Source organism: Pyrgilauda ruficollis, unplaced genomic scaffold, assembly GCF_017590135.1.
Source record: "Pyrgilauda ruficollis isolate IOZ18807 unplaced genomic scaffold, ASM1759013v1 scaffold3, whole genome shotgun sequence".
Lineage (NCBI taxonomy): Eukaryota > Metazoa > Chordata > Aves > Passeriformes > Passeridae > Pyrgilauda > Pyrgilauda ruficollis.
Window position 1 is genome coordinate 19,263,972 of NW_024524377.1, and position 22,407 is coordinate 19,286,378.

Consider the following 22,407-nt stretch of genomic DNA (forward strand, 5'->3'; position numbering starts at 1 on the left):
CGTTTGCCAAACTGCAAATCAAACTGAACCAAAAGAGCATCCCTGAATAGTACCCTTTAATTACCAGCTGAGGAATCTTTCCTCAGGTAGGAGGTGAGGGGGGGAAGAAGCAATCCTCTCTTCTCCTCACCACCGTATACTTTTTGTTCTCCACATCTTCCTGCTCAACAGCTACCTAGCTGGTACAAACAGCCACCATCCTGTTCAGACTACTCAAAAAGGAAGGCTCCTGGATTCATGCCACTCTCGCAACTCTGGAGTGCTACTTCAACTGGAGCTGCAATCTGCCTCCAAGCACTTACAGCCTTCCTCAGGAACCAAAGCAATTTGAGGGCAGCTAAAGGTCTCACCATTTTCAGAGCCTGCTGGTGAGGTAAGCAAATGAAGCACTGCCCGTTGTTCCCAGCAGAAACAGCACAGACACCACTTATCTGGGGAAGCATCCTCACTTAACTGTTCATATCACTGCTTTAAAAATGGCAGGGGGAAAAGGAATGGGGGGAAAAGGAAAAAAGAGGAAAAAAATAGAAGGGTTGGGGAAAAAATGGGAGCTCAGCCAAACTCCTCTTCAAGTCTTGAAAGAGGGAACAGGGCTCAGCTCTCAGCCACGAGGTACATGGACTGGTCTAGAGGAACACTATCTACTGAAACTTATTCTATCTCCTTAATTTCCAAAAACAAGTATTTTAAGGATCATATTTTAGTAACACTGTACTCACCATTTCAGAGTCTTTCTTGCCTGTGGAGATCTTTAAACCAGTAAAAGAAAAGATAAAAAAAAAAACCCTGAAAACAAAGCCAGAGTCTAAATCAGAAAATTCATTACATATTCTACAACTTAAAAGTCAGAACCACAGGAGATTAAGTTCTCTGTAACCTCAGGTTCAGTGGGAAGAACACACCCTGCTAACCAAATCCTGCAATGTGCTGAGCCAGTATCAAATATCTGGGGGCAGAGGCTGGACCTGCCAGCCTCGGGCTGCTGCTGCTGCCAACACACTCACATGTGCACTGCAGGTATCTCCCTTGCCAAGACATTCCAGGCTCTCAGCCCCATACATGCAAAGATGCCTTTTCTAAGGTTTAAAAGAGACTGTTTTATTCAGCCATATCACTAAGCATGGCTAATCTGGGATACATGTGTGAGCACTCACACTTGTCTTGCTCCCACAGCAGCCAGGATAGCACCCACACCCACCTTCCAAGCAAAGCTGTCCAGACAAATCAGGTTTATGTAGCTGGCAGGCTCAGCTGTTCCAGGGCATTACTCTGACACAGCTCTCTTCACAGAACACCAAGGCACATGTCTAATTGGACAGCAGGTTGTGGCAACAATAAAATAATGCATTATCCTATCTGATTTCCGTGACTTAAAGGATTTCCCAACTTGCCATGCTTGCTGATGCCCTCTTAATATTTAGGGATTTGTGTCAACTGAGCTACAGAACTGATCTGTTGTTGTGGAGAATAAGCAATGGATAGATCTGCAGAATGGTGCAAGGCTCCACTGACTTTTAGTTATGCTTATGCAACTCCACAGTTCCACAGCTGCTAATACTTAGCAGATGACCTGCGTAAGTGCTAGACAAAAAAAAAAAAAAAATCCTACTTCATCACTTAAAAAACAAGCTACCAAAACAAGAGTAATGATTTTTTTCATCTGACATGATTTTCTTTTTTCTCCTCTGAAGAGAATTCAAAAAAACGCAGCATAACGAATTCAGCATAACTTATAACTGAAGATCTGAATGGTGCCTTGTTCGTAGCATTTGGATTTGAAACACAGATGCAGTTAACTCACAGCTTAACTCCTTCCATGATACCCTCTAACATGCTGATCTGTGTTCTTCTTAGCTTCCAGATTTTTAGAAGTTTTCAAGTGATTTTTTCTTTTTTAAACAAAGAGAGATTCAAACTTGGATTCAGTGTACAGCTTCGTCTGCTATTTTCCGCTCTTAAAAAATATGACATTAATTGTTGTGCAACTAACTGGGAATAACATCACTTTCTAAAAATTTCCTTTGCAGCTCTTGTCTTTATTTCACCAAATTCTTTTCCAGATCAAATTTTCTAGGTTTCTGAAAAAGTCAACACACTACATTTTTCTTTAGTACTAAAACTCCCTATGAACATGAATGATGAGGCAAAAAAAATTTTAAAAAAAGAGAATATGATATCTCTCAGCAGGTAAGTGTAGTCTCTGTTGCCAAATGATCTGAAAATAGCTGAATAGGGAAAGGAGGTAGTTTTATGTGTGAAGACAAAATCTTTTAGCTACCAAGGCACTAGTCTGCCAGCCAGGAGATTTATGATCCTCTCCCAGCACTATTACTGACCTGCTGTTATGAGACTTTGGGCAAAATTACCTCCTTACACTATGCTTCTCTACATACTTCAATTTTTGAAGTCTTTATTCAGAGTTCTCAAGGCCGTTTTCAGATATTTTAAGACAACATTTATTCCCACTGGTTTTGGGGATAGACAAAGGCAGCCATGCTTCCCCTGTAATGCAAAAACATGGCAAACAGCCAGCTGGAAGGAACTGCTGGATCTCATCTAGCTCAGAGCAGGGATATAACCTGGCTTCAAGCAGATTGCTCAGGCCTTATCCAGTTTTTAGACCATCTCCAACAACAGGCTCCACAATCTCTCTGGACAACCAGTTTCAGTGGTCAGCCCCCCTCACCACCAAGGACCTCAGTGGAAATTTTTGTAGGAAGCAGGACACTGTGCCAAGGAATGCAATTTCTGTTTAGGGCTCACTTCTGGCCCTGTTAAGTCAGGATCCAGAAGAATACAGAGATGCCTGCTCCACACTGCCTGCTCTTCATGGCAAGAGGATTTTAGCAATCAAAATATTACGGGGAGGGAAGAAGAGGGAATCACCTCCTTTCCTGAACTTATCATAAGAGAAACATGCAGAAGCTATTTTGGGCTCACTGAAGCTGCTAAGAGCATTTCTTTTAACATCTGTACTACTTCCCGTTAAAGAATATCCTGTAGTAGCTTCAGCAGGAGTTACGTGCTCAAGCTTAGCACAAACTGAAAGAGGGCTCTCGTGAAAGCATGCACAGGCACACGGGAGGGCCCTTCTCATGGGCTTTAGCCCAAGGAGGAAATGGTGGGAGCTACAGACATACACACGTTGAGCAGATCAAAGGTGAGGGGTGCACATGAACACATTACAACTCAGAAACTTCTGCTTCCACAACATTAGTAGTTAAGGAATTACAAAACTATTTTAACATTTTAACTCCAAAGCATACTTATGTGTAATTGGATCCAAATGAAGAACACTATTGAAGTTATGGCTGAGTTAAGTGTTACAAAACAGACTCTCAAACTACTCCTTGTGCTTCCCGTTTATCTCCTTCCAGGAATTGGGAAAAACTTTCTATTCTGAACTCCTTTGATGTCTCCGATTTAGACGAAACTGCTCCCCCGCCACTTGCATCTCCAGCCTCAGAGACACTCTTGACTGATCTTTGTGAACTGTGTTGGACGAGGCCCAAGGACAGCTGTGCTTGCAGACTTGTGTGTCTGCAGGGATGAAGAGCAACTCCAGTACCTTTCAGGGCCTTGATGTTCAGGGTTATTGCCACTGAAAAAAAATAACCTTTTTACTATTCAGATTTCACTCTCAGCTCAGCAGCAGTGACACAGTCCCCAAGAGGATCACAACGGAGTACTAACATAGTAAACAGTTTGTTACTTCTCCTTCCTGCTCTTCAGACACCCAGACAAATGCATGTGTGTACCTGGTGAACACTACACTATCATACTGGTCACCACAAGCACACAAATTACTTTCAACAAAGCAGCCTACTAAAGCATGATTATAGACATCTTTATTAAATTTACTTTTTAATAATGCCTTTTCTGGGCTATTTGCCAACTAACAGTTCAGCAGTTATTATTCAATAACAGGTTTTCAGATACCTCTTTGAAGTAAGGAGCTAAACAAGTAGGTGTTTACTATACACAGGACAGACAGCTGCCTTGAAGAGTTGTGGCTACTTATAGTATCCACTTCTTCAGTACTACCAAAATCTGTTCTACCATCCCAGAATTTAATTATCTCCCCATATACTGGGTCTCCACACCCCTACTCAAACACAGATAGCACCACAGACTCCGAAAGAAGACAGTAAATAGTCCTTTTTATAACAGATCCCACAGACCAAATGTTAGAGTGCACCAGATGAAGAAAATGAGAAAGTGTTGGAGTCAAGAATAAGAGAAATCAGTAGAAAGAACACAGAAGTATTTAATTAGATTTGAATTTTTATAACACTTCATTATTGTGAAGAAGCCATAATTAAGATACGTTTACCTTGGCAAAAGCATAAACTTTAAAGAAACCCGCCCTTCTGCTGCATCATTATTTCATATGGTTTCTATACGTAAGTGCATTAACCAGATGAAGATTCAAGGTAGTTAAAAGCACAGAACATGTCTCAAAGCTGCTGCATAAAGACATTTTACTAAATTGTACATGTATGCCATCAACAACACGTGCTCCAGAAGAAGCCTATGCCTTCCTGTCATGTCACAATTGTCAGACGACACCAACATAGACCCTTTTCTCCCCACAAAGCAGATGGGGGTTTATACAAGCAGGGTGCAAAACTAAATAGCTGTTAGAGCTTTATGCAGTGTAGGCAATAGAGAGAAAAACTACAACATGCTCCCTTCTCAAAGGGATTAGCATTGCTCGTGCTTCTCAGTGGCCTTTTTGGGGTCTGGATGTCATCAGATTAAAGATCATACTGTTATCACAGGAGGTGAAATTGCTCTTTCCATAGCCAATACTTTTTCTTAGATGCACACTTTCAGTTGTCTGTACTACACAGGGAAAAGCAGTGAAACCCTGCTGGGGTAGGTAACTGGGTTTTCCATTAAGAAAAAAAAAAAGGTTTAGTGGTCCTGTGGCCATGCAGCCCTCAAAGACCATACCTTACTACCTGATGCCATTCAGAGAGTAAACTAATCCTGGAGAAAGCTGAAAGTGCAATTTCAGAAGAAATAGCAAGGCAGCAGCAGTAGTTAGACCATAGCTAGAGAGCTTCAGCTGCTTTAAATTCCCAGTTGTTGGAGTGAGGGATCTCAAAGCAGGATGCAGGGGAGAGTCACCACAGGGCTCAGAGGGAAATTCTCTACAGACAAGGGTGTAGCAGCTCTCTCTTCTCCTCTTTACTCAGACTTCTGATCTATTCAGCACAACCCCACAGATAACTGGGAGAGGCTGAAGCAGCTGCAGCACAGGCAGAGGAACAGGTGAGCAGCAATATGACATGAGAAGGGTGGGAGGGACAGGAGCAGGGGCAGGAATCCCTAAGCTGCCAAGAACAACGCAGAATAACCACAGCCTACAGGCACAGCCCCTGTCCCAAAATGCCTGCACTCCACTCAAGGCCAGCCACAGGAACTGGCGTGCCTCTTGCTTCACATTCCTCAGAAACTTGCCTTAACCAACTATGGGAATAATCATTTCATGTACAACATGGAGAACGACACGTTTGACAGGCAGAAGCTAAGGGCAACGTCCTGCTCAGCTTGAGGTCAGAGGATGCTGAAGAGCCTAGAAGAGTGAGGCAGAAAGACACACATAATACTTGAGGAATGAAAAGCAGCACTTTCTGCAGGAACAATAACAGGGACTCAAGAGATACCATCTCATAATTTCAGGCTATTTGCTCTCGCTCTAGCTAAACAGATCTTTAAATAACATTCGTGCATACATAAAGAACTTTTCTTCTCCATTTGTAGCTTTCCTCTCCTCCCCTCACCCCTCCCCAACCTCCCATACTCTCTTCCTGAATCTCTCTCTGCGTCGGTCCTCCCCCCTCACATGCTGTGGCTGGACAGAGGGCAGAAGTGCTCTGGAACAGCTGTATTTCCTCCTCATCTGCTCCTTCCCCTCACAGCAGAGGGGAAAGTACATGCCAGCTCAGCCAGCCTCATGCTTTACAGCGCTTGAAAAAGTGCACTGCCATGCCTCCCGCCTTCACTGATGGCAAGGCTCCCAAGCTGAGGCTCTGAGAGGACCTTTTCTTTTTTATGTGGCCTCGGGGGTCTCTGCATCATCCTCCCAAATTGGGCTTGGAAGAGCTAGTAGACAGAAGAAACAGAGGGGAAGGTTGACGGAGTTAAAAAGGGTGTGAATAAGAAGCAAAACTTTTTACTCAGCCCATCCCCTGGAGGTCAAAACTGAGAGCAGCTGCTTATTACAGCCCTGTCCTTGAGAAGGCACTTCAGGAGTAAAGGAGTAATTCAGAAGTAGCTCAGGGTGGGTTCCTGAACATGCACACCTTGGTGCCAGAGACAAGTGCTGTTATCATGTTTGTTTTAGAGAGGCCGCTCAAACAGGCTACGTGGTAGCTGAGGAACACCTACTCTGAGAAGGCACATAGCCCTGCACCCCAGAAGGTGTTCATTAGAAGATGAAACACAGCCATTAGAGCAGCAGAGGAAAAGTGCAAAACAAGCTCGAACTTGAAGACTGGTCACTTGAGGTTCCCTAAGTTGATTACTTCCAAAAAGCCCCTGAGAGCCAGCTCAGAGGGCAGAGACCTGCTTTGTTGACTCCACCATACAGCCTCACTACACGGTCCACCCCAACATCCGCTGCAGACGAAAGCACTTGAGGGAGGCTGCCTCACGAACACCTGCGTGTGTGACCAAAGAGCGATGCCCAGCGTGGGTGCCACACGTGCAGGCAGCGGTGTGTGCCACGGCTCCAGCGTGAGCCACAGCCTCGCTCTCCCCACCCTGACACGCCAGCCAGGATTTCACAGCCGTGGCTGTACAGCAGCAGAGATGGACAGGGATGCCAGCAGGCACCTCCCTGGCAGCCCGGGCAGCAGCGCGGTCCGAGCTGCCAAGGGGGCAGGGGGCTGCGCCAGCCGCCACCGCGGGCACGCGCCCAACCCGGGGGAAGTGGGAATGCGAGGGGAAGCAGGGAGGGATCCCAGCCTGCCAGCACGGCTTCGGGAGGCAGGAGGAACGCGTCCAGCCCAAGACAGAGCAGTCTGGAAGAAAAGAGAGAAAGAGCAGACAGGCACGAGGCGAGACTCGGCTCCCGACCCTTGTACCCGCAGGGCGCTCGTCCCGCGGGGCCGGGGGTGCCGAGCCGCCCCAGCGCGGCGGCCGCTGGAGCCCTGCCCGCCCCCGAGACCCCCGCCCTCCCCCGCCGCCCGCGCCGCAGCACATGCCCCGGCCCCGCAGAGCGCGGCCCGGCCTGGCCGCCCCCGCTGTGCCCCTCGGCCCGGCCGGCGGAGCGGGCTCCCCGTGGGGCGGTCCTTCCCGCGTGGCGCGGGGTGCCGGTGATGGCCGTGTCCAGTCTTTCTGTGCCCGGTGCCCCGTGGGAGTTCAGTCAGAGTTACAGAGAGCCCCTTACAGGGAGATGGGCTCGGGCCCCCAGGTGCCAACGGCCTGGACTGTGACTTGGGTGTCTCTGCCGAGGACGCGTCCCGTTCAGAGCCACCCCGGTTGCCCTCACGGCAGGGGCAGCTGTGCTCTCCGTGCCGCCCGCGCTGCCCGGCCCCGGCACTGCCCCGCTCCTCCCGGCCCTGCTCCCGGGGCTCCCTTTGCCCACAGAGCGCTCAACACGCTTTGTTCTCCCGACCTCCCTCCATGGCCTCGATGGCAGCCAGCGGGGAAAGGGTAGTGGCACCTGGGGAATAGCAAGGCACCAGGCTGAGACACACGGTACAGTAGAATCGTAATTAAACAGTGGGAAAGAGATGCTTGCGTTTTCTCTGTTAAGGTTTGCAGTATACTGAAATGTGGGAAGGTCAATTACGCATCTCTGCAGGATGCCCCAGAAGGTATTTGTGTTTCATACCTCAATTAACTCATGCAGAGATTGCTTTGCCAGGCAAGCAATTGATTCTGTTCCCGTTTCCCCCTCTGCTTGAATAAGTTTTCTAGAAACAAAATTTCTGTTAATGTTTTTATGTCAAACACTGATGTTTTGGATGGAAAAATGCCCAAGTATACGTAATGGAGTAGCTTGTGCAGATAGGTGCAAAGTTTGAAGTGCAAGAACTGTGTCCTGGGTGTCTATTTGAGCCAACATTGATCTCACATGCTTTTGTCTCTGTAGGATTTCACATTTTGGAGGTGTTCAGATGGTTTCTGTTCACTCCATGCTTTGACATGGTCCAGCCCAGCAGCTATATAACACTGTTATCTAAAATGAAAAAGTTAGGGACAGGTGTCCTGGAGAACTGAAATATACTCTTGATTCACTTGTAGCAACATGTCCTAGCAAGGTCAAAGACTGAGTAACCTGTGTGCTAAGTTAACCTGCTGCAAGTTACTTTCATGTTTTCCTCAGGAGATGAGCTGTTGCCTGAAGGCACAGCATTATGGTGAGACATGCTGTCATAAGAGCAATGGCATTACTGTGCTGTCTTCAGTGGAAGGCTGGAAACCTTGCCAGGCTTTTATGTAGGTCATGTCTCTGTTTCTGTGTCATTGTATGCTTGGAGCATTACAAGAAAACACAAAAACTGGTACCATTTTTTATGTGTACCCTTTTCTGACCTGTACACACAATGTAGATTAGCTTGCAAGCAAAAATTTCAGTGCTCACAAATAGCAAAACTGCAGGTACTCTGTGTTTACTGTCTTTGCAGTCCCAAAGCTCTCTAAAGAGGGTCACAAATCCACATGAGGTTCCTCAGCACGGCAAACTGCATTTGGGTCATTGGTTAGCTGAGAAGTCACATTGAGGCAAACAGCTTCATCTTGTCTACATGCTGGGGAAATACCATGTAATGTGTTTAATCCAGGCTCCATATGGGATAAATAGATAGACTGACACAGATCTGCTCAGCTTTTAGAAGTTGGGAAGATGTGCTGCAATGGAAGACATGTGCTGGGATGACAGGAAATGGTGACAACTTTTGCTAGGAAAGAATTGTCCCTTTATGGGGAATCCACTGAGTGATCCATCATCACTGTGATGTAGTAGCCTACAAACTCCTTTAGACTTCTGCCTGCTGGTCAGGCTGGCCTGTTGCATGGTAACAAGAGAAATTATCCTGTCCTTTCTGTAGATAACCCACCTGCAGCCAGCAGGACTCAGCATGGCTCTCACAGTGGGCATGGAAATGCTTGCCTACAGGTTGGCTCTTTCCCATAGCTGTGTCAGTCTCAGACTTTATTGGGGACTGAAGCATGATCATTTTAGAGAATATTTTGCATAGCAGTACACAATTGCCTTTTCTGTACTTGGGATTTGAATTCCAGAAAGAGATGAGTGCTCTGGAGCTTTGTTAGAAGTCAGTATCTGTGCAAACTTCAGAAGCTTGGGAGACTTTGTATCAGATTCACAATTTTTAAGAAGAGAAGGAGAGAGGTAATTTATAGCCAGCAGCATGCCCAGGGGCCTGGAGGCTGTGCTAGACTTTATCTATCACTAGTAAACATATGAAAATATGAGGTCTTGTGACTGGAGCCAGGGACAGCAACCTTCTAGAAGTGTCCAAAGTCAAAAGCATTTCTGATGTGCTGAACTATCAGTGACTTTAAAGGTGATATCTTGCCTGTCACCATACCAGAAAACAAACCCTTCAGGGAGGTAACATACTCCCTGTCTCCAGCAGCAGCCCAGTGTTTATGCACTTATGTGGGTCCTGTGCTACACGTTCTCTGTTGCCCTGTGTCCCTACCCGCTGTGGCTTGCCTCAGCTGTGGAAACAGGAACTGCTGAGTCAGCAGGCTGATGAAACTCACACTGCTTTCACACTTCTCTGGGGAGACTGCCACAGCAAGGAGGCTGGCAGCAACTTACATCCTGGAGAAAAAAAAAAAAAAAAAAAGAGTACTTAAACTGTCTTGCGATTGCCTGAAACAACAATCTGATTTTTTAAAAAACGCTCAAACTGAAGGAGGTTGTGGGACCCAAGCACTGGTGGCAGATGAATGATCACACCTGGCACACACAAGCTCATAGTAAAGTGCTTGGAGTTCAGCAAGTGTAATTTTTCTGTTCTCTCTCTTGATCAGCTCAGCTACATTTTACAAAGCCAAGATCCAGCTGGATGAAGAGACAGAATAAGGACATTGAATTCAGCTCAGCTGTCTGGTGAGGATGGAGAGCAGCAGCCTGTTCTGATTACAGACTCATGCAGAGGTGAAACTGCTCCCTTGGAGCTGGTACAAGATAAGGGACTGTGAAAATTCAAATAACTGACTCTCAGAAGAGTCAGGTCTCCTGAAGAGCACAAGTGCCAAAGAGGAAAGAGATTTGGGAGTGACTGCATCTCTGAGAGCAACATATCCATGGCACAGCAGAGAGTAGCTAAGGTCAGCTAAACGGATGGGAAGAGGAAAGTTAACTGCCAAATGGTTTGAAAACTAGAAAGAGAATCAAACTGAAAAAAGATGGAGATATTCCAGGAAACTATTCTACTAAGGACATAAATATTATGTTATCGACAACCTCGAAGTGAACAAAAGCAGCTTTAGTAGCAAGAAGGTGGCAGTTAACTGCTGCAGGTACTATCACTATAAAAGCAACACATTCCCACCCAGATGCCCCTGGTCTGCCTTCATTTAAATGAGGTCTGCTTACTTCAGCACCATGATGTTTGCATGTCATTATTTTTTATACTTATTAGAGAAATTTAACAATAAGTGTGTGATGCCCGTTTCTTGCTTTGCTTATCATGAGATTTGTTAGTTGACGCTCCAGGCTGAAATATTCCTGTTTAAGGCAATGAGGCAGCAGAGATGCATGCGTGGGTTGCAAAGTATTATCCAGGGTCATCTCCCTAGGGCTGCTGATTCAACCCGTGCAGGAGAGAGGAGAATTTAGTGTTAAGGTTGCAAGGGGGGGCTACAGAGCTGTAAATGAGGAATCATTCGACTATACATACTTACATGTGTACAGCGGATTTTCTGTGGCTGTGACAGAACATTTACAACCTCAAAATTACTATTTTAGCAGGGGCTGACATTGAAAGGAGAGTGGCAGTTGAGAAGAGGTAGTCTGCAGGTAGGTAAGAGTATTCTGTCAATGGATGAATAATGGTAACAGGGGATCTTAGTGGTATGCAAGTGGCATGCAAGAAAAATGTATCATAAAGGTGATCGAGAAAGAGAAAATAGAGGCTGGTACAGTCCAAGTATTCAAAGCAAAGAAAAAAAAAAAAAAAAGAAAAACCAGAAAAACGTGCACTTATTTGATGCTTGGAGAACTCTGTTTGGAGAGTCAGAGTACAATGCCCGGAATCTGCAACTAAAGAAGGGAAGTTGTTCGCATTTATTTTTGCCTCCTGTCGCATCTTTTGAGACACAACTAGTTCATCAAGAGTCAAAGTGACAGAAAAGCAGAAGATTTGCTGTGCCTATAAAACAGATAAAACCATCACAAATGAAAATTTTTGAATAAATAGTTTCAAACCTTTTTCTGAGGAAGTGGAAGGAAAGCACGGGTACCTAGCTGTGTATAAGGAGAGCTGGAGAAGCAGGCAGGCACACATGTGCACACATTGACTCTGGCACACAGATGGGGGAATTTGGAGGCCAAGACTCAGATCTGCCTTGGGGAAGCTGAACAAAGATACTGTGGCTGCTCACCATGAATCTTGTTACTTGATGTTTATTTTTAATGCTAAGATTCAACCACATGCTGCTCTAAGAGGATTGTTCTGTCAATTTCAGTGCCAATCAGAGGTTCGCAAATTAAGTTCCAGGCACCATTAGACTGCAGCTTAACTCATCGTGAGCCGGGAGCTGCTGACTCCCCCCAGGGGCTGGGAGCTCCCAGCGGAGATAAATCCGGCTGCAGTGAACATTCCCTCTGTCAGCAGAGGTGGCGGCCAGCGATGCATCTTTGGCCTTCGCTTGCAGGGTTAATGGTCATCCAGGGAGGCAAAGATTACCATCCTTTAAACCGTAAGAGCAGAGCAGACTGCTACAAGTGATCTATTACTGCAGACAAACTGTTTGCTTAGCACTGCAGCTCACCAAAACATTGTCCAGCAAACACTACGCAATGCTGGGAGTGTTGCTCAAGTGGCTCATTTTCCCTTTAGTGCTTCAAATGCCTGTCCTCTGCAGGCATGACATGTTTTAACATAATACGAATTATTTTACTAAACTCACAGCAAATTGTTTACAGCTGTTAGCAAAGTAGTCCTCTTGGCTTGGACAACCAGCTGGAAAAGATGAGTAACTTGTCGCAGTTGCCCCACCTATCCTTATTTATTTTTGAGAAGAAGAGGCAGTGCTGCTGGTATTGCCACACGGCATTATTTGAACGCAGAGAGGCTTCTTGCTTACGTCGAATGTGGAGTAAACAAATCCGGCGGTGCTGGGCAGAGGCAGCAGTGCTTGGCTTTAGCCACCAGAGCGAGCTGCTGCTCCACTTTTGAGCAGAGCTGGGGCTGCTCCCGGCGCTGCTCCGGCAGGAGCGCTCCGTCAGCGGGACGCGGCAGCGCGGCTGGGACCCGCACCGCCCCGGCCAGGAGCGGCGAGCGCCGGGCTGGATCCAGGGATCACGGTCCAGTGCAGCACGGCAGGGGACGGTTTTCCGAAACAGAAAGGATTGTGTTTAAATAAACACCCTCAAGGTCGAAGGTGCCCCAGCATTAGTCATCGCTCAAATGCGGAGTGGAAACCAACCTTCCAAGAGCAGAGTAGGCTGAATACGGAGATTATTCTAGAAACAGGAGTGATCCTTTCCAAGTAAATCTCTCCACTTTGCTACAGCAAGAGCTTCTACAGGTGGAGTCATGCATGACAGTTCAGACTTCTGCATGAAAATCAAGTGCTTAAGCATGGAGTTTGAAATATTTCTGACGGTTATATCTAGTATTATCAGAGGAGTGACCCTGCTAATATAAAAGCTACAGAGCAGATATTAAAACCAGCTTGAATGCCAAAGTTGGATACAGATTTACAGCTCAGCTAAAGCTTATTACACTGCTGTTGACTTCACTGGAATAGTATCTGTTGCTTACAAAGTCAGACAATCTTATTAATACATTAACATATTTAATGAAGGGTAAGACGGATCAAAACCTGGCCAACAGCTGTTCAGTTTTACCACTAATGCAAGTGTTTCTTTTTGGCAATTAAATGCTACTGAGCAGCAGCTCAGAAGTGCTAAGTATGGGGCCTTACGTTTTACTATCCCTGCCCTTTCCCAGGGGTTCCTGATTCCTGTCAGTGAACCTTTCAGAGGCTGGCCAGATTCTGATGGTTATGGTGCTTTCAGATGTCCAGGGTAGCAAATAGTTTCCAGCTGACGTTCATCCTTGCTGATTTAATTCAATAAGGCGACCAGCAAATACAGCTAATGTTCCTATAAAACAAACTAGCATAAATATGCCAAGGAGGAGATGATCAAGCACCATTGCAACAAACTTCCATTCTTCTGCAGCCTGGGAAAGAAACAAAGGAGATGGTAAAATCTCTGCAGAGGCCTGTTTGTTATAGCATTCTTGTAATTTACTGTCTTGAACAAGGGGAAGGCTCTTTCCTAAGTGCCATTATTGCTATACAAAAAATGATAATTTTCTTCTCAAAAGCAAGTCAGTGGTTAAAAAAGCCTAAGCAACCTAGAAATACAAGTTTCAACACCAAACTAACCAGAACCCCTGGCAATTTGCTGGACAATTTAATTTTTAAAAAATGTTGAAAATCTTAATTGTTAGGGTAATTGTTGCTTCTGAAAGAGAGTTTAAAATCTTGAAAGCAAAATGTTTAGTTTGACCCAAATGACTTTTGATTTTCCTTTGCTTTTTTGTTCTCATGGGATATCTAGGCAATTCCTATTAATTTAACTCTAATCCCTGCTTTCTATACACTTCAATGTCTTGTAAAACCTTCTTGGTAGCTCTATTAGTCTTTTTTCCCAGTTGTGGGACACCATGAACCACTTGCTCTGTACCTTTTCATTGGATGCTTTTGATGGGAACCAACCACAGTAAGAGCATGCAGAGTGCAAGGCACCAAGTACAGCAGGGCTCATGATTTCCACCCTGGAATGCCACCTTAAGGAGTGACATGTGCTGGCCTAAAGCACCTTCTGCTTGTGCCTTGGTTCTCCCACAAGCAGAAGAGGCTGTTGTGATTTATCTAGAGGACACTGACAATGAGTACTGTTTTGAGGTGGTTCAGAAGCAAATGCAATGAAGTGATAGCCTTCAGAAGCCACAACCTTTAGTTTATTTAGGGAATATGGCTTTTGAAACCCCCTGGAAGTGATATCTCACCAGTGCCCAGCTGACACAAACAGCTGGGCTCCACTTCCGACGGGGGCATTTGCTGGTAACCTGAAGACCCTCCTTGTAAGCCAAGGAGGAAGTGAAGCCCAGAGATGTTGAAGCCACGCCAGCCCTGCTGAAGACAACAATTTGTCTGCAGAGAGGCAAAGGAGTCACGGGGAACATGAGACTACAGCCAGAGCCATTTCACATGCTCCAGGAATTTGGTCACAGGAACAAACACCGTGGTGTAAATCCTGTCACTGGGAAGGAAGCACCTCCTTTTCAAGAGAGTGGGTCAAATTATTTTTTCAGAGAGCTCCCCTGTCTTCAGACTAGCCTGCAGCTCAACAGGAGAGGTCTATGACCACCTAGGAAGGTGAAATAGTAGGACTGAATTACCCCTGCAAAAGCTGTGTGACCTGTGAAAGCTGAAATAAAAGAGGGGTTAATTGTATGAATTGCTAGAAGGAGGCAGAGCTAGGTTTTCCTAGGGAACACTGCCATGTGTGACTCTATATGCTTTTATCCTTCCTTTGGCTTGCAACGTGGAAAAAGTCAGTAATCAGAGTAGCTCATAACATACTTCATTTGGAGGGACTACTTGTATTCAGGAATAAAACAAAACCTTATCAAAATTGGAAATATAATTTGTAAGTTACATTTGACACTTCTCAGATAACACTACTAGTCTTTTGGAGTTTGCCTTGCTTCCTGGGTTTTCAAAAGCAGTAGGATCTTACTACAGGGGCAAGATGTCTGAGTGAGAGACAGAAGAAATGTGTTTTGGAACTTGCTTACAGTTCTTGAAACCAGTTTCCTACTCACAGACACTCCATCTCTATGGCTTCACATATCACATGAGAAAACCTTAGCACTGACACTTTTTCCTTTTCTGTTATTCTGGGAATCCAATATTCAATTAATATCTGTGACAATTATTTATTGCTCCTTGTTGCCTCCATTAAGGGGAGAAGACTGTCCACTGCTGGAGCCAAACCAGGGCTCGGAGTGTTTTTGTAAGGCAGGGATATTTTGCCAAAAAAAGTAAGATGTAGCAAATTGAAAGCTAGAAATGAATAATGCACAAAAAATGCCTTACATTACTGGCTTCTTGGTCCGATTTCATCGTTTCTGCAATGTATTTGATTCCTTCTATAGCGTTTTTCACATCTGGATTTTTGGTAAGCGGGGAGTAGAAGTTGACAGGCATAGAACCTGACTTCCCAGAAATGTCAGAAATATCAATATCTTCTGCAAAAATATTTTTGTCTTGTTTGTCTCTTGATGGTCGTTTCATTGTAGAGAAAAACATGACGTTTGGGATTGTGTCAATAAAGATCTGAAAACAAAGGGAGAAGATGACAGTTGCTGGTCTGTGGGGCTGTGTTACAGCTGCAGCTGTGCTGAACAAAGACAAGCCTCTCCCCTCCCAGATCGCTTCCCGTGCTGGGTCTGCTGCAGATTCTCTCTCCGGCTATGGCACAGCCCACGCCTTAGTTACACTGGGGCTTTTGTCAGCCTCGTGTCCCGGGGCAGAGGGAGTCCCGGCAGGCCTGCAGCACGTTTTCTGAGAGCCACCTCCCCTGCCCTACACCAGCATCCACACGTGAAGCAGGGGATGATGCCGCGGAGCAGATCCTCAGCTAGCACGGGCTGACAGAGCTCGAGCCATCCCATCTAACTTGAAACATATTGCCTACAAATCTGACTTGAAGAATGGACTACAAAGAAACTCTTTTGGCTACTTAGGTTTGATTTTGCTATTACGAATGTTTGCTATACAGGCATATAAGGTTTACAGTAAATTCCATGGGAGTGAAAGAGACTTACTGCCAGAGCAATGTTAAGCACATGCAGCGTTTCCTGTTGAAATTTCCCTTCTGCAGGGGTTGTTTGTGCTGCAGAGGGAATCTGATATAAGCTGTAACCTTAAAAGCATTATTAGAAATACACAGAAAAACCTCCTTTTGTGTCATGGTTTAGTACAAACGCAGGCAGTCTTCAAAACAGCAAGGACTACTGAATAAATCAGATGATCTTTGGTACTGTCTCCCTGGCAAAGAACTTGTAATGACAGACAACCAATTTTTTCTACGCCTTATGATTAACATTTAAACTTGTGTGCAAGGATCTCCCAAGGGCTGCAGAGCAACTGTGTACTGGAAAAGTACAGAGAAGATTTTTTTAGCTTTTGCTAAACCATTTTTTTTTGCAAAATGGGATGCTGAACTCTGGTATTCCCAGTGGCCTTTGTGCTCTGCACTCATGCAGGCTGGTGGCTGGTCACTGGCAGGCAGCAGTGCCTCGCAGTCAGTGGAGAATTAGACCAGGATATGTCACTCAAGTCCAGATGGACATTTTCTTTCCCCATTCCTTACCTTTAGCTGCCCACATTTTGTCTCATCTGTTCCCTGCAAGACTACCCCAATGGACAATTTTGTTACTTAAAGGAGCTCTTTAGCAAATCTTGCTGACTTTACGCACAGCTAAGTAGTAAACACTGGCTCTTGTGCTCTTTAACATGATGCATTTACCACCCCAATTCTTTTTGACTTTTATTAGAAGACCTGCCAATAAAATATGGAGCATTTGGTGGAAACCAGCAAGTGTGCCAAGCCGCAGAGCTCACCTTCCTGACCCAGGGGGGCATGGTGTGCGTGCTCGGGGAGCGGTGGTGGGTGTTGATGACGATGACGGTGATGATGATCGAAGCGATGACGAACACCATGGTGAACAGCATGTACTTGCCAATCAGAGGCACTGCGCTGGAGGTGGAGGGAATCAGCTCCACAATGACCAGCAGGAACACAGTCAAAGACAGCAGGACAGAGATGCTCAGGGTCATTTTCTCACCTGTCATAAAAAAGGCCCCCAAAATAGTTGCTGCTCCTATCATTCAGTACAGAGAGCATTTACTTGAGAAGCAGGATGTGGGTGAGAGCTGCTCACACAAACAGCTGTGTGCTTTTGCTGTGCTATCATCTCTGCCAGCATCCAAAGCAGCAGGTAGGCTGGGCAAACCTGAGAGCCTAACAGCATCAGCTCCAGCACTAAGGTGGGAATTACCAGGAATGACTGGGCTGAGGTGTGGGTGCTGAATATTTTTGCTTGCTAGGAGCATTTTATGGGCTCTGCATTTTGAAGAGTGCAGCATATGCATCTTCTCAGTGCTTGCTCCACAGCCTCCTGAGGGTTTGCTTTCCTTACTCTCTGTCTCTGGGCTGAGAGAACAGACTAAAATCACATCTGACATTGGGTCAGTTGCTATGCAAGAACTCCTCGCATGTGGAAGGTGTCAAAAATGAATTACAAAACATTATTCACACTTTTTTTTTAATCCAGAAAGCTTTCCACTCAAAAAAATTCATCAATAAGAAGGGGCTCACACTGCAATTAAGCAGTATGAAAACTTGACAAAAGGCAAAAAGAATGAAGCAGAGGAGTGGCTCAGGAGCATGAGTGGCTCAGCAGAGACAAAGAAAGCCAGAACAGGTCAGGATTTCTCTTGTGTCACACAAGGTGATGTGTGTGTGAGCAGGTAATGAGCTCTCTGCTCTGACACAATGCAGAAGGGCCTCTGTCACCCCTGTGTGCTCATTTTACTGCAGGACATACTAATACACTGACTACCTATGGCAAAACATAAAAATTATCCAGCTAAATCTTTAGTTTGCAGAAGTTAATTGGATAGACAGTCAGCAACTTCTGTGGAAAAGCACCCCAATTTATTTATATCAACAGTTTCAGTTTTCAGCATTTATCCTTTCTTTGCAGAATATTTAAAGCTGTTATTTTCAGTGGAAATGTCCAGTTTTAGTATGCACTGGCCTTCAAGTTGGCTGATAAATTCAAGTACTGCTAATTTCTCTGGAACTTCTTAGAAGAGCAATTTCTATGGAAGTAGAATGAATAAATTTACATACCTGAATCTGTGGGTAGGTAAAAAACTAACCCTGTTAGAAAGGAGAAGAGCAGGCAGGGGATGATGACGTTCACAATGAAGTAGAGAGGCAGGCGTTGCATGAGGAAGTGGTAGGTGATGTCCAGGTAAGGGGTGTCAGGGCAGCAAGCGTAGTAAACCCAGTGCTTCCAGCCACGGTAATCCTTCATCACCCACTCCCCACTCTCCATGAAGTTACTCAGGTCTGGACGATCACTCTCCTGGCAGCAAAACATCCCAACAAATTCTTAATACCAGGTATTCTGAACCAAATAAAAACTTAGCAGGTTTGGCTCGGGAACAGGATTCCAAACAACCCATGCACTTTGTAGGGGTTTTTTGTGAGTAAACAGCTCTCGTCTATATTATTTTTCCTTAGAATATCAGCCTCTACACATCATTCAACTGAATATTTTACAGAAAAAGTCAGAGATAGTAGACTGAAAAAATATTACAGATAGGCATACCTGAGGGGACAGGGAAGGAGTCTTAGGCAATGGAAAGTCATGAGCAGAAAAAATGTACCCCCTCAAAAAACCCCTAAACCTGAGAAAACAAACAGAAGCAGAACAGGCAGCACCATAAAAAGTGGTGCAAAGCTGCCAGAGGACAGACAGGAGACTGTTAGGACATGGGGATAATATGCAAGCAGAATTTAGGAGCCAAACCAGGAAATCTTGTGCTAGATCTAAAAAAGAGAATTTTTTATTTTACTGGTAGGGTCTGCTTGTTTTTCCAGTCAAAACTAGGTCATATTCCATTCTAAATCTGATATTTCTCTTAAAAACACATACAAGTCTTTGCTGCTTTTCCCAATGACAAACTCCTTGCTTACCGGGTTAATAACAACCACTGTGCCATCATATGTCCAAGTTCCCAACTTCATACTGCAGTTCTGCTGGTCAAATGGGAAGTGCGTGACTATAATTTCACAGTAACTCTTAAAAATAGCTGGTGGTGTCCAGGTGATACGCCCTGTGTGCTCCAGAAGGACTTTGGTGTATTTTACAATGGCAAAATCACCGTCTGCGCTGCAGAAGGAACAAGGACATTAAAAGCAATGTGGGCAGCATAATCAACAGAGTCACAAATGGATTGCTCTGGCTGCGGGTCAAATGATGCCCCAGTGCCTGCTCCTGGAGAAACTTACCCTGAGGAATTGTACCCACTGGAACAGCTGTCATGGGAAAACTGTCCCACCAGAGTGGTGCCACAAGGCAGAGCTCCTCTCCCCTCCCTCCCTCCCTGCCTCCCTCGGCAGCTGGCACCCCTTACTTGTTGTAAAGAACAAGGTCTGGCCGCCAGATATCATCTGAGGGGATGCGGATTTTTTTTAGGCCGCCGTAGTCATCTGGGTTCCATCTGAGGTTGACGTCTGTCCATTGCTAAAGAGGGAAGATTTCAGCCCCTGAAAGCCTCTCGCAGCACTGGGGTTAGAGTACTTCCCAGAAAGAGCTCCTCCCTTGCTTTGGGACATGCAGGTAAGCATAAACATATGGGAATGGGACCCCAAGCTCATTTTATACATTAACTTATATTTTGATTTAAGAAGCTTATTTAAAAAAAAACCCAAAAGAAAATAATACAAAGATATCAGAAGCCTACCCAAATGCTTTTCTTAAAACTCTTAGCATCTAGAGCAATTTATTCTTTAGATCTCAGTAAGAAGAAATGCTCTGCTATCTGACCCACCTCTCCAAGTTGCCCCTGAAGGTATGAGAGTGTAGTTAATTCCTGACTGTGTTGAGTGCATTTATTTGAGTTAGATAAAATGGTTAAGAATATTTAGAGTTACCTGTTTCAGGCGTACATTGGTTGTCACAATCTGATTTACTTCATCCTTAAAAAACAAGAAAGAAAAAAAAAAAAAAGGCAGTATCAGCAAGCATCAGGATTAAAGGATAAAAATTGTTTCCTTAGAAAAACACCGCCATTTGGCACTATCACATGAGCCAGAGGCTCAACGCCACCCGTGTCCATACCGTACCACGCTAATGAGCTGGATGAGCTGCAGCCCCACGGTGACAACGACGGCGTCCCGATGGTCCTCCACGGGCCGCACCACCTTGTTGTAGTTACTGAACAAGTGCTCCACCAGGCGAGTCTCGTCCTCATAGCCCAGGGCCAGCCCAGCTGCAGAACAGTCAGAAAGGGCAGGGAACAGGCTACAGCATCATCAGCACCATCAGTCTGAGGCTGGCATGGAGGAAATGCTGCCAGGCAAGCTGCTGGTAGGGGGATAGCACCAAGTCCTCCCTGTGACAATGGCCTCCAACCAGGAGATGAACAAATGCAAATAGGCAGGATCATGATCATTAGGAGTCTTCCAGCCTGAAACTGTGCTAACATGCAGTATTTATGGGCAGCTAAACACAGAAAATGTCCAGTCTCAGGGATTTCTAACGTTGTCTTTTCCACCTTCAACTCTGCAGATCTTCCTGTGACACTGACATTAAAGATGAGGGCCAAGCACACCAGTCATGGAGAAGGCATCATCACCCCCACTCCTTGCATCTGTGATCTAAGAGGAACAAGAGCTCCTCTCTACAAAGGGAGTTGCTCGGGTTGTGCAGTGGTGAGAGAAGGAAACCACTCACTGTGTGGGGTAGAAGGAAACCACTCACTGTGTGGGGTAGAAGGAAACCACTCACTCTGTGGGGTAGATCCATGGACAGCTCTGCCCACAGGCTGCCCAGCATGACTTGGCCATGCTGTGCCAAAGAGCCTGAAAGAAAAACGTCACAAGTGCAAATGGCAGGGAGCAACCTTGTTCCAGTGGAGCCTGTGCATGGCACTGCACTGCCAAGAAGCAAGGGCACTGGGAAACAGATGGGCCCTGCTTCCAGAGAGCCTGTGGCAGAGGAAGCAGGCACACGAGAACCTCTGATTGTAGCTGCTTCGCTGTTACAGGGGAGGAAAGCAAATGGGAGGGGTGCTTGGGGATGTTTTTGTATATCTCCCCTCTTAAAGGTAGTGAGAGGGAACAGAACAGTTGAGCCTCACTGCAAGCATTTTTGGCAGATTGCACCCTTGTCTCCTCTGTTGAATCCTGGGCCACAGAAGTCAACAAGACTCCAGCCTAAGCTAGGATTTCTGCTGGTTTCCTAACTGACTTTTCATCAACTTCTTCTACACAGCTGAGCTGAGATTGCCAAGGATTCTGCCTTGGCCTTGTCCTGCCATGAGATTATATGAAAATGCTTGGATGCCAATCAGAAAAGCTGTCTGTTGCAGACAGACACTGTTTGCTTCCTCTGCCAGGAGGCTGAGTGAGGGTAGGCAGGAGGCATCTTTCAATTTTTAAGTTATGATTACAGCATCACATAATTGAAGTTCTATGCTTTATTAACACAATTAAAATTCTTTCACATTTGCTCCCTTCTGGTGTAGCTTGGTAGGAATTTAATATACTGCCTGAATTTTCTGAAAAGCTTTTATGATCACAAAATATTTATTCTTTTAAGGGACAGTTTAAAAAGAATTAGCTCAGTACAACACATGCAGCTGCCAATAAATTCTACCTCCTTGTCAGTCACCCCACAACTTAATGAAACTTCTTGTAATGATTTTTCACATTCCAAGTCATGCTTACTAGATCCTTTCACATATTTTGAAATACATGTAGCACTAAAGCAAACAGGAGCATGAAAAAAGGATTGCAGGGAGAAAAACAATTAAACACAAACTTCTCCGCTCAAAATATCTGGTGCCTGAAATTACAATTATCTGAGCTGCTATTAATGCACTCCAAAGCTTTCTTTTAAATGATGAGGTGTGCTCATAAAACCTTACCAGCAGGACAGGCACTCCTGGAACACGCGCTCGCTCGTGCTGATGTGTATGCAAAGCCCAGGTCCCACATGCTCTGGAAGGGGACAACCCCCCTTCAAGGCAATGGCTGGAACACCTTACCTGTGGAGATGAGGAGGAGGAGTACACAATGGACCTTCATCATCCTCTTGCCGCAGTCAGACAGATGGAGGCACGCACAAAGCACCTCTGAGGTCTCCTCAGAGGGGGCTGTGCTGCCTCACCAGGGTGCTGCCAAAATATACCCACCAGGGTATTGGTTTACAGCACCTGTTCTGGGAATGACAGCTGAGGGCCACTGCACCACCGGGCTGGAAACGGGAGCACAGTGTGTTTCACCCACCAAATATCTTCTGCAGTTTACAAAAGGTCATTTTTTTTCCAAGTATCAGTGTGATCTGTGATTTACTAAACAAATACACACCCAAA

General features: G+C 45.4%; 2 protein-coding genes across 3 annotated transcripts in view; both read right to left on the minus strand.

The window, feature by feature from the left end:
• The window catches only part of WIPF1 (WAS/WASL interacting protein family member 1), a 48,216-nt gene extending 47,406 nt beyond the window's left edge, over positions 1-810 (minus strand). The window contains 1 exon segment of the mRNA XM_041473342.1: positions 720-810. The gene's annotated coding sequence lies outside the window, so the exon portion shown is untranslated.
• A 10,788-nt stretch (positions 811-11,598) lies between these two features.
• On the minus strand, positions 11,599-22,188 carry CHRNA1 (cholinergic receptor nicotinic alpha 1 subunit). Of its 2 annotated transcripts, none has more exons than XM_041473182.1 (9): positions 22,081-22,188; positions 20,156-20,301; positions 19,964-20,008; positions 19,444-19,553; positions 19,004-19,199; positions 18,152-18,389; positions 16,858-17,081; positions 15,328-15,567; positions 11,599-13,400 (listed from the first exon to the last, which is right to left on the minus strand). In XM_041473182.1, the coding sequence occupies exons 1-9, from the start codon at positions 22,121-22,123 to the stop codon at positions 13,269-13,271; spliced, it is 1,374 nt and encodes a 457-aa protein (XP_041329116.1). In that variant the 5' UTR covers positions 22,124-22,188; the 3' UTR covers positions 11,599-13,268. The 2 variants fall into 2 exon arrangements, with proteins under 2 accessions (XP_041329116.1, XP_041329115.1); XM_041473181.1 differs by lacking the exon at positions 22,081-22,188 and adding an exon at positions 21,961-22,067.
• Between the last annotated feature and the right edge of the window lie 219 nt (positions 22,189-22,407).

Bases quoted from the DNA above. Each gene is read 5' to 3' on its own strand.
- CHRNA1 (XM_041473181.1), bottom strand. From the start codon at position 22,030: ATGTGGGACCTGGGCTTTGCATACACATCAGCACGAGCGAGCGCGTGT. The intron at 19,200-19,443 runs GTAAGGGGTGCC...TTCCTTCTGCAG, and splicing joins GACCTTGTTCTTTACAACAA to CGCAGACGGTGATTTTGCCA. The intron at 17,082-18,151 runs GTATGTAAATTT...TTTTTATGACAG, and splicing joins TTACCTACCCACAGATTCAG to GTGAGAAAATGACCCTGAGC.